At 39.5% G+C, this 12,345-nt stretch overlaps 1 protein-coding gene across 1 annotated transcript in view; it reads left to right on the top strand.

The window, feature by feature from the left end:
- GRAMD2B (GRAM domain containing 2B) overlaps positions 1-12,345 on the top strand; it is a 95,542-nt gene that overhangs the window by 62,098 nt on the left and 21,099 nt on the right. Inside the window, exons 3-8 of the mRNA XM_060171314.1 lie at positions 1,346-1,448; positions 3,775-3,841; positions 5,809-5,912; positions 9,988-10,104; positions 10,748-10,869; positions 12,117-12,132. Of these exons, the coding sequence (XP_060027297.1) occupies positions 1,346-1,448; positions 3,775-3,841; positions 5,809-5,912; positions 9,988-10,104; positions 10,748-10,869; positions 12,117-12,132 (529 nt within the window). The remainder of the gene's footprint in view (positions 1-1,345; positions 1,449-3,774; positions 3,842-5,808; positions 5,913-9,987; positions 10,105-10,747; positions 10,870-12,116; positions 12,133-12,345) is intronic.

Consider the following 12,345-nt stretch of genomic DNA (forward strand, 5'->3'; position numbering starts at 1 on the left):
CCATCTTTCTCATGGATAGATAAATGAAGTCTCTTAAAAATAAAAGACATATCTCAATAGGCAATGCATTCTTAGCCTATATAATTGTAAAACTTCACCTGTATAGCTTTAAAAAGTATGACATTGCACTGTTAGAACTATGTGGCAATTCATATATCTGTTAAAGTGGGGAATGGGGGGCAATTGTTTTAGAAATCCTGGAGAGCGACCTGACTTCCAAATATGCTCTCCTCTTAAAGCCTTTAAAAATAGTTTTATTACATATTACACGAGAGAACCAAGAGCATGACTCTTGTCCGCGTAGCACGCAAGTCCTATGCTCTGTCAGCTGAGCTATTTCTCTGGCCACTACTCTGAAAAGTTGCTTCTCCATCAACTTACTTAAAATCAGGTCCTTCAAGCTTGTCTCTGTGTCACGGTACTCCTATTTAGTACTTGAACTTGGTCTGTGCACATCAAGCCTTGCATACTACCCAGTGAACTATCTTTTCTCTCCCTCCCCCCCCCCCTTTTTTTAAAGGATGCATTTACTTATCTTTACAAGAAGAAACAGGAGCATTACTCTGGCATGTGTAGTGCCTGGGACCACAATCAGGACTTCACACATACAAGGGTGGTACATTACCACTGCACCACCTCCCCAATTAAGTTCTTTTTAAGTCGTGATTTCACTTGTACTGTTTTCCTAATTTTGAATGTTTTGACTCTTCCTTGTCAGTTCTTACTCATCCCGTTAGGTCCAGTATCTGAAACCCACATTGACTTATTCTAGTTCCCTCTTCTCTCACCTCCTGTGAGACTGCTTGTCTCTCTGCCTTCTCTTGCACCTGTGATATGTATTGTTTTGGTGCTGAATCATTTACTTACAGCCTTCTTAAAAAGATGTTTGGCGTAGGCACAGGCTCCTTAAGGATAAAGACGATTGTGTGCCTTAAAGCATTGAACACAGTGCTCCACTCCATTAACACTTATTAAATATTAATAGAACTCTGAAACAAAAATATTCTTTGATTGAACTGTCACTGCAGTTTTGTCTGAAATTTGCCTCTAGTGTCTTTGTGCTGATTAAAATACTTTGGAGATGATATAAATACTTGTACAACTTGACTGTCACTTTGCTTATTAATTGCCACTTTTACACTTGAAGGTTACTGCCTGTTGAAATCACCCCAGTCTCCTATCACACGTTAGATCAATAGATCCTTAGAGTATGGTGTTTATTGGTGCCTAGAAGAGAATAAACAACGTCAAGTTTTCATGTGAGGTAGTATATGATCAAGATTGATTGCAGTAAAATCGATGAATAACATAAAACTCATAGATGCCCTGGATTGTCTTCCCTCAGGTCAAAATCCAGTTTTGACGGTGCAAATGATAAGAATGACTGTAAAACGGAAAGCAAAAATGACTCTAAAACTGAAAGGAAAAAGTCTTCCTCTTCCAGCCAGGTAACCTGAGATGAGGTGTACGTTGTCCAAGAAAATAGCATACACATTAGGACAATGGAAAGAAAGAACCTAAGAGTGTGACTTCCTATTGGTCAAAACTACGGTGGCTGTAGGTTTTCAGGAATCCAGAAGAAAGGACAGTGTTAACAGTTCATCAGAATCATATCACAGCTAACCTTTCAGTAGATACAAAGTGACAGAATCCTATACTGTGACCCCTGGCTCTGACAGGAACTCAGAGCAGGGGCCATCACAGTCATGTGCTTATCTAGTAATTAGTTCACACCAGGAAAGTGTGACATCCTTGCATGATACCAGAGTCTGTTTAGGCACCTGTGAGTTAAAGGTTACCCAGATACATATAGGGGAGGAATACCTGTGAACAATCTTGTTTCTCCTCTACGTGTAATTTGGTTTAGTTCTAAAATATACTGAGGTAGGTAATAAAGGCCAATTCTGTGTCATGGAGTATGACATACTTACTAGAGTAGTTTGGGGATTTCTATGACTCTTTAGCCCTACTACTACTTGAATCTGTGTCTCCCAAGAACTAGTGCAAAAAAAAAAAAAAAAAACCTCTTGGTGCACCCTACCACTTTAACTAAATAAATAAACAAGAATACTATTACTGTGAAATCCATATTTAAATTTCCACAATTGTCCCAGTAGTGAATATCCTTTCTAAAGATTTGTGTTCCTCCCTCTTTAGAATCCAAACAAGAGTCAGCCATTCATTGCTTATTTGTATTTGCCATGCCATTATTCATTTAACAAGTTCCCCTACTATTTTTTCCTTCTTAGCACATTCATATTTTTCTTAATGCTCAGGGTATTTTTAAAATCAAATATGCAATCAGGACTCATTAACCACTAAAAACTATACCTCAATAAAAAACAAACAAAACCCACAGGACTCTTAACTTTAAATCAAGGATGCAAAACTTGAATCTCTGGATACAAACTGTACTCCTAGATGTTAGCATAAGGTAACCTGCTGTACATGAGGCTTTTATCAGTAAAACAACTGGCTCTCAGGGCCTGTTATCTGGATGGCCTATCTGAAGCTCTACTTCATGATAATACTAGAACTCAGCTTTGCCATATGACCACTCCTGGTTTGGAAAATGAAACATTAAGGGCCTCCTTATGCACAGATTCTCATTCTCTCTCTTCTCTCTTCTCTCTCTCTCTCGCTCTGTCTCTGTCTCTTCTCCTCTCTCTCTCCTCTCCTCTCTCCTCTCTCTTCTCTCTCTCTCTCTCTCTCTCTCCAGCTCATGAAGCTTTCTATCAAAAGCATTCTACCAGGCAGAGAGGTCCTCTGGCAGAGGATCCAGTGCTGCCTCTCAGTAAGCATGTGGTGCCAGTTAGGTCACTTGGTGTCCCTAAGGCATTGTCCTGACCCATGGAATAGAAACAACAGTTCCCAGGTTGTTGTGGGGGTGGTGCTTGTGCAAGCACTTTATAAACAGCAAATTATTGCTGCCTATACATTGTGGTAGAAATAGATGCCTTGTGAGTGAAATGGTCGGCATTTAGCATTTTAGAGTCTTCGACTTTCTTTTGCCCTGAAGAGTTTTATATGAAATCTTACTTAGTAGGAAGCACCTTCAGAATAATAATGATAATAATGGGCAGCTAATTCTTTACTCTGTTGTTCCATTTAAACCTTAAGGCATCCCTCTGAAGCAAGATAGAGATTAAATGACTCAACCATGGACCTTGTAGCAAAGAAGAGGTTTGGACAAGACTTAAACTCAAGTTTATGGACTACAGGATTTTCAACCATTCTGTCCTTTTCTGAGAGCACCACCTGTATTTTCGGTGTACACTGTCTTCCCTGGTGAAATTTATGCCATTGGATTTGTGAATTAGCTCACTTGGATACTGCCCTGCTTTGCCATGTGCATGAACCAGGCTCAAGCCCACCCCCACACCTCACTGAAGGAAGCTTTCATGCTGTGGTCTCTTTACTCAATCTCTGTCTCTCTGTCCCTATCTTAAAAAGCAAGGGGAAAGAAAGGGGGAGAATGTGATTTCTTTCTTCTGAGGGATATCCTTCTCCAGTAACCTCGACAGGAGACTGAGGGCACTAACAGCGATGCATATCCACCTAGCAAATCATGAGTCTAGTTGAAAACTGAAACATCTCTGACCTGCATCCACTGTTTCCTACTATAGGGTTGTGTTTGGAGACTATAAATCAGAGATAAGGGATTCCTGAAGATACTACATTGAGGGGAAATCTGTTCTGTAAGTTGAAATTAAAATGTGTGACATTGCCCAGGACAGTGATAGCAGTGATGCCTGTGTTCTGTTCTCCTTGTAGTACAAAGCGAATATGCACTTTCACAAGCTGTTTCTTGATGTCCCAACTGAGGAGCCGCTGAGGCAGAGTAAGTTCCAACACTCTTAACTTCTTGAGCTACACATCTGAAAGATGCTAATTGGTCTGGGGTGACTACAAAGGGCATGGCATAGTTACATGAATCACTTAAAGGGAATAGGTTTCTGAAAGTCGTGATGTAACAATAATGCCAACATTAATCAATTTTCACCAAGAACCTTGAGGAACAAGAGACTAGAGTGAACAATTGGGTCCATAGATTCAGTTATCTATAGAGACAGCCAAGATGATTCCAGAATGGTGTCTGTCTTCATTCAACTCACATATTCATTGCTGAAATGTATTGTGGTTGGACTTTCATGAGACTGAAAGTAATAAGATCAGGGCAGTTAAAAAAAAGAAAAAGGAAACAAAGCTCTAGGAGGGCAGACACAAAAAAGAAAAAAAAAAAAAAAAAAAAAAAGGAGGGCAGACACATGCTGCTCCCTGCACGACATAGGCTGTGATGATCACTCCCAGACATCTTGCCCAACACAACAGTTAGGCACCTTTTCCCCTCTGCTGTGGTCCCACCAGTGACCCTAAGCTCCCTTCCAGTCTCTCTCCTGTAAAATGTTAGGCTGCTATGCTGGATTCCTGCCATGGTCTACAAACAGGAAAGTGTGGATCATGAGTTTTTTCCAGTTTGATACCATGTATTTCAAAAGATGCCATTAACACTCTAGACAAAATGGAAAGAATCACTTGAAATACTACCAAGTGGTTTCATTTATGTGTGGAATAAAAATAACTAAAAAAAAAAAAAAAAGCAAGACGGTGACTAGACTGTCTCTTAGACTCTCCACTGGAAAGGATGGAAGTTGGATGGATAAGAACATAGGAACTTCAATGGTGGCTGCCGTGAGCTACACATTTAGACATACAACTATAAAGGGTTGTGAAATCTTAGAATTTTGTCAACAATTTTTAATTTTTTAATGAATTTTAAGTATTTTAGTGATTTTTATTGAAGAGAGAGTCAGTTCAGAGCAATACTCAGTTCTGACTTATGGTGGTGCTGGGGATTGAACCTGGAATCTCAGAATCTCAGACATGGAAGTCTTTTGCATCGCCATTATTAAGCTGTCTCCCCAAACCTTTAATTTAATTAATTTTTTTAAAGATTTAAGGGTACCAGGTGGCAGCACACTCAGTTAAGGGCACACATTATCATGTGTAAGGACCGGGGTTTGAACCTCCACTCCTCACCTGCAAGGAGGTACTTCACAAGTGATGAAGCATGTCTGCCGGTGTCTTTCTTTCTCTTTCCTTCTCTGTCTGCCCTCCCCTCTCAATTTCTCTCTGTCTTGTCAAGAATAATAGGAAAAGAAAAAAAAAAAAAAAGGAAAAATGGCAACTGGGAGTGATGGACACACAGTGCTAGCACCGAGCCCCAGCAATAGCCCTGGTAGCCATAAAATAAAAAATAAAAATGTTAAAAAGAAGGCAACATTAGTAATAGTCATAGGGAGGGTCATAAATAGAATTGGGTTTTTTGTTTTGGAGGGGGGTCGTAAGTTCCATTTACAATGGCAGGCCTGCATTTTCAGCTGAATTTTTATAGTGAAGTTTGTAAGACTTTGAATTCATAGCTCACTCACCTCACAGCATTAGTCTAACTATGATGACTCAAATGCATGAGCATTCTTTCTGCCCATTCCTGAATCACTGTTACATATATTCACACTTTTTAAATTAGTATTATTATTATTGAGAGGATTAATGCTTTACTGTGCAGTCATTGACATATGCATAGTTTCTTTATGATAGCCCCCCCCCCCAGCGTTTTCTTCCTAGCCACCCTCTCCTTCTCTGCTCCTTCCAAGGGTCTTTTGCTTTGGTGCAGTACACGATGTCCAATCCGTGTTTCACTTTGCGCTCTCCCTCCCCATCCCTACTTTATTCAGTCTTTATTACTTTATTTATTCATGACTTTATTAATTCTAAATTATGTTATACCTGTACATATTTTCTCAGGCTTTACCTGTGCTCTACAGAAAGAAATTTTATATCAAGGAAAGCTCTTTGTATCAGAAAATTGGATTTGTTTTTATTCCAAGGTCTTTGGAAAAGATACTAAGGTAGGTATATATATATTTTTTTTTTTAACATTATTCATTTATTGGATAGACACAGAAGAATTGAGAGGGATGGGGAAGATAGAGAGGGAGAGACCTGCAGCATTACATCACTGTTCTTGAAGCTTTTCCCATTCAGGTAGAGACCAGGGGCTGAAATGCGGGTCCTTATGCATTATAGCATACATGCTCAACCATGTGTGCCACCAGCTAACCCCATATATTTTCTAAAATTAAAGTAACCCTTGATTTCATTATATATTGTGTAGCTTCATTGTCTTAAGTATAGAAATACTTATAAATACTTGTATTGTTGCTGCGTTTGTACCAAGTTTACTTTATCATAGCTCAGAATTATACAGGTTCTAAATACCTTTGGATGACTCCACTGTCTCGTTCATTTCTCTATAGGACTATCTCTGGCCCATAGCCCTACTTTAAATCCCTTTTCCCCAGGTGTCCCCCGAAAACTCTCAGAGCGATTCAGATGAGTGATGGCTCATAACTGGTTTCACAGACATATCGAGATACTAAAACATAAAACATAGTTTCTTTATTCTTTTGGCACCATATTCAAGCCCGTTACCACCAGAGACATCTAGTCACCCAAGCCTATAAACAAGCTACTCAGAACTCACTGTACCATTGCAAGCACAAAGGGAACAGAATTGGCACATTTAAGTCCTAGTCTGTGAATGTCTCATAGGCCTCAGTGACTGCTGATTGAGATCTTTCACTCTCATTAAACACAGTTTTGGGGGAAGAGGCCCATGACAACCTAAGCCATCTAGATTAGCCTGAAGGAACAGACAGCCTTCCAGGGCACTGCCTTCTACTCAGAGGCCTTTAGAACTGAAGTGCGTAACAAGGAAAGAAATCATTCCACCCCATAGACATTCTGTTCTTTTGCCCTGTGATGTCATGTCACAGGTCTTTCAAGCCACCAGAATAAAGAGTCAGAGATACACCGCCTTGGGTTTGCCTGACCACAGTGAGTTTTTAATCATTAAACAAGGACGGGGTTCAAACCCCTCATCCCCACCTGTGGAGAGTTAGAGAGGGGCACTTCATAAGCAGTGAAGTAGATCTGCAGGTGTCTCTCTTTTTTTTTTAATTTTTTTATATTTATTTATTTTCCCTTTTGTTGCCTTTGTTTTTTTTTAAATTGTTGTTGTAGTTATTATTGTTGTTATCGATGTCATCATTATTAGATAGGACAGAGAAAAATGGAGAGAAAAGGGGAAGACAGAGGGGGAGAGAAAGATAGACACCTGCAGACCTGCTTCACCACCTGTGAAGCGAGTCCCCTGTAGGTGGGAAGCTGGGGGCTGGAACCGAGATCCTTACGCCGGTCCTTGCACTTCACGCCATGTGAGCTTAACCCACTGTGCTACTGCCTGACTCCCCAGGTGTCTCTCTTTCTATCTCCCCGCTCCCCTCTCAATTTTTCTCTGTTCTATCTAATCCTATAAAACAGAAAGAAAGAGAAAGAAAAAGGAAGTAAGGAACAAAGGAAGGAAGGAAGGAAGGAAGGAAGGAAGGAAGGAAGGAAGAAAGAAAGAAAGAAAGAAAGAAAGAAAGAAAGAAAGAAAGAAAGAAAGAAAGAAAGAAAGGAAGGAAGGAAAAGAAAAAGAAAAATGGTTGCCAGGAACAGTGGATTTGTAGTGCTGACACCTTGCCCCAGCGATAACCCTGGTGGTAATAAAAAACAAATAAGAAGGAAATATCCTAAAGTGTGTACTCATAGAAGGAGCCAGCTTATATCTCTTTTGCTATGCCTATGCCCGAGACCCTTCAGGGGCCAGAGTGATATGATCCATTTTTCTTTAAGGTCAAACCTCATGGGTGGAATATAATAAAATTAACTTTATTTACTGGATAGAGACAGCCAGAAAGTGAGAAGGAAGGGGTTGATAGAGAGGGAGAGACACCTGCAGCATTGCTTCATCACTCGAAAAGCTTCCCCCCCTACAGGTGGGGACCAGGGGCTGAAACCCGGGACCTTACATATTATAGTAGGTGCACTCAACCAGGTGCACCTCTACTCGGCCCCCATAACTTATTCTTTATAGCATCTAGTACATTCTTGTAGTACATTGAAAAATAGCCTTTATTTTAGATCAGATTGGTTCAGATTCCACCATTGTAAGCTACATTTATGAGTTTGAACACACCATATACTTCTCTAAACAAATAGTGATATCTCTAGCTCTTAAAAGTGCCTGCTTCATACGACTAGAGTTCTGCTTCCCCAGAGCCCTTCCCCACTAGGGAAAGAGAAAGACAGGCTGGGAGTATGGATCGACCTGTCAACGTCCATGTTCAGCGGGGAAGCAATTACAGAAGCCAGACCTTCCATCTTCTGCATCCCACAATGACCTTGGGTCCATACTCCCAGAGGGTTAAAGAATAGGAAAGCTGGGGAGTCAGGTGGTAGCACAGTGCAGGTGGCGCAAAGCACAAGGACTGGAGTAAGGATCCTGGTTCAAGCCCCCGGCTCCCCACCTGCAGGGGGGTTGCTTCACAAGTGGTGAAGCAGGTCTGCAGGTGTCTATCTTTCTCCCCTCCTCTCTGTCTTCCCCTCCTCTCTCCATTTCTCTCTGTCCTATCTAACAATGATGACATCAATAACAATAATAACTACAATAATAAAAAACAAGGGCAACAAAAGGGAATAAATAAATATTAAAAAATTTTTAAAAATAGGAAAGCTATCAGGAGGGGATGGGATACAGAGTTCTGGTGGTGGGAATTGTGTGAAGTTGTATCCCTCTTATCCTATGGTTTAGCCAATGTTTCCTTTTTATAAATAAAAAATTAAATTAAAAAGACTGCCATAATTAAATTACATTCTCATTTAATAAATAGGTATTAAGGATGGCTGCTACAATTGTCGTTGTTTGAATAGGAAGGAACTTGAGTTTTTTCTTAAATTAGAATTTTTTTATTATATTTATTGGATAGAGACAGTCAGAAATTGAGAGGGAAGTGGGTGATGGAGAAGGAGAGTACTCAGCAGATTTCAATAACTACTAACTAAAATATATGAAGCTAGACTTTGGGTACCTACCCTGGCTCTGTCAATTGTATGTAAATAAATTTGCAAAGGTTACTAAATCCTTTCAAACTTCATTTTCATCAAAGTAAAGAGGTTATAACAAAAATTAGGGAAAAAATAGGAAAATTTCATTTTATATGCAAAAGCAGTTTGCTCCAGCCAATTTTTTAAAGATATGCTTACTTATTGAACAGGGAACACATGGGATGCCAGGGATCAAACTCAGTACCTCATGCTTGAGAATTAAATGCCTTATGAACTATGCTACCTCCTAGACTGCATTATTTATTTTAAATATTTATTTCATAAGAAGCGAGAGAGAGGGAGAGAGAGAATACTTTCTGGCACATGCAGTACTGGGAGAACTTGAGTTCTTTTATTTCACTGATCCTCTTTTTTTTTTTTTTTTTTTGCCTTTTTTTCCCACTTTTAATTTTTTTCACTTAACCCTCATTTCATGAGGCAAATGAAGAAATAAATGACTTTGTTATTGAATCCTCAGTATGTTTCATATACTGTTTAATCCACAAAAAGATCCAGCAAATCCATGTTCCAAATCAGGAAACTGAGGCCTAGGAAGGGCACCTGATAAGACTAGGTAGGTCATGTAGATAGTAACAGAACTGAGCTTCCTGCTACACCTTTGCAGTGTTCTTTCCTCACAAGTATCTTAAAGACAGAGGAGAGTCAGGTAAGTGTATGGAGCCTTGGACTTGTCTTTAAAAGAACTGTGAACTCTGCATTCTGTTCCCACAGCTAAAGATGATTGAGTTCAGCGCCAAGGTCTTCAAAAATAATGAAGCAGATTGATTCTCTGGCTCTGTAAACACCTCTTGTGAGCAGCTTTGATACACCCTAGCTTCTTCCCTTTTTAAGATAACTTTCCTTCTTGGAGACTAGAGCACTTGCTGTTTGTTTGTTTGTTTTTATTTTCTTTAATGTGATTATTTGGAGCCCTATATATATATATATATATTTTCTGAAACCTGAATCAACATTCTCTCCATAATTCTGTTTCAGATCTCTATTCCAGTCTTCTCAGTAACCTTAATAAAGAAAACCAAAACTGCCCTGCTGGTGCCAAATGCCCTGATTATATCGACAGTCACTGACAGGGTGAGTGTGCTGAGAGCCAGGGCATGTTCTCCTGGGCTTCATTTCCTCAGGGGCCTCTTGCCATGAACTGAGACCCTGAGCCATAATATCATTTACCATGGTGGTAAGATTAAAATTTAAAAATCATAGCCTTTAGACAGTTTTGGTAGTAGTCTCTCCCCTTGCAAGGTGCTGTATGCTATTCAATAATGTATAATTATTGCCAATTTTGATTTTCCTGATGAGCTATACATTCACTAAGATTCTGTCTCCAACTTCTTTTTTTTTTTTTTTGCCACTTCCTGTCTCCAACTTCTATTAGCATCTATTAAACTATGTATAGTTTTCTGGAACCGTATTTAAAGCAACCACAAATGCTACCTTGGGGGCAGGAAGATTTAGCAGAGTCCTCAACTGGTTCCTCTCCAAAACCACAACTGATGAATAAATCCCAGGTTTACTCTATAACTGCAGCCTTGTGACTAGTTCCCATCCCTTTATTGCTTCCAGATTGCTTTTACCCATCTCTTTTCTCTTGATCCATTGTTGACAGTGAGGCAACATGGTTTGAATCCAGTTTTGTGCTTGGTAAGGCTTATACTCCACTAGGTGAACTACTTTCTCGCCCACTTACTCAATTTTTATCTGATTCCTGGAATAAAGTAAATATATCCCCCTATAACAGCAAGAAAACTCTCCTAAGTCAACTGAAGTAATGAATATAGAACAAAACAAAAGCTCCAGTACACTGATATTGATGTCCCTAAGATGGTTAGGAGAGGTTATAGCAAATATTGAAGAAAAAAAGTGAGCAACCACAAACATTTGTGTTGAGAGTGGTGTTTATTTCAGTTTGGCAAGAATGGGATTGTTTGGTACTCTTTTTTCACCTTAAGTTACCTTACTATTTTACCTAATACTTCTATGAAAGCATAAAAATTATATTCCACTTCTAACCATGCTGGATAGCTTAAAGGAAGAAGGTCAGAGAAGGCAAAGATAAAAAGTCTTTTCTGATAACGTAGGAAACATGTTTCTTCCTACTTTGAGTTTGGGGTTTGTGTTTGTTTGTTTGTTTGTTTCTGCCTCCAGGATTATCGCTGGGGCTTGGTGCCTGCACTAGGAATCCTCTGTTCCTGGAAGTCATTTATTCCATTTTATTGCCCTTGTTATTGTTGTTCCCATTGCTATTGTTGTTGGATAGGACAGAGAGAAATCAAGAGAGGAGGAGAAGACAGAGAGTGAGAGAGAAAAAATACACACTTTTAGACCTGCTTCACCAGTTGTGAAGCAACTCCCCTGCAGGTGGGGAGCCAGGGGCTGGAACTAGGATCCTTGCGCCAGTCCTTGCACTTTGCATCAAGTGCACTTAACCCGGTGCACTACCACCTAGCCCCCGGTTTATTTTCAGTGATGATGTCTAATGAGTACCAAGTACTTCATGCCAGGCATAGTAAGCGCTTCATAATTTCACATTTATCCTATATTACCACTCTCTAAAGGGTAAGTGTTAAAACTCTGGAGCTAAGCAGGCCACTCCTTGCAATCCACTTTATAAATGTCAGCGCCAAACTTTGCAGTTGGAGTCTAATGCCTGAACCCATACTGCTAACTACACTGGAATACAATATTTTCTTGATTCTTCTATCAGGATTTCTGGTGAATGAAAGGGAGTCACAAACTTGAGAGGATAGGGCCTGAAGAATTCTTTTTTTACTATTTTCTCAACATACTGCTTTTAGTAAAATCAGTTTTCCCTATGCCACTTGTCACCAGATGACTGCTCTAACTCTAATTTTACTTCTTTCCCAAATAGCTTACTTATTAGCATCCATTAGGGGAAGAAAAAAAAATCTCCAAATTTGTACAAGAAAGAATCTGGAAGTGGTTTGAAAAGGCGGTAGTCTATTAGAACCACTGGGGAATTTTCAGTGAGAATCTAGGTCAGAGCTGGGAATTCGGGCCTTTGGGAACTGTTAAATACTTTTAAAAGTGATTTAGAAAGGACCTAATAAATATTCTTAGCTTTAAATTCTGCATCCTTTCCTCTTTAGGGGCACCAACATCAAGGTATTGGACCTTTCATTTTGTTATTATTGGGGACAAGGGGGATATAGTCATTGTATTCCAGGAATCAAATAAATATTTGATTTGAATATGGAACTAGAAAATAGCTGAATTAGTAGAGGATATGTTTTAACTTACCAAGCACAAAACCTTGAGTTCAGACAGTACTCGGAAATACATTAGAGAGCGCCAAAGGGAGCCCCACAAGTGATAAAA

The sequence above is a fragment of the Erinaceus europaeus genome, chromosome 2, assembly GCF_950295315.1.
Source record: "Erinaceus europaeus chromosome 2, mEriEur2.1, whole genome shotgun sequence".
Lineage (NCBI taxonomy): Eukaryota > Metazoa > Chordata > Mammalia > Eulipotyphla > Erinaceidae > Erinaceus > Erinaceus europaeus.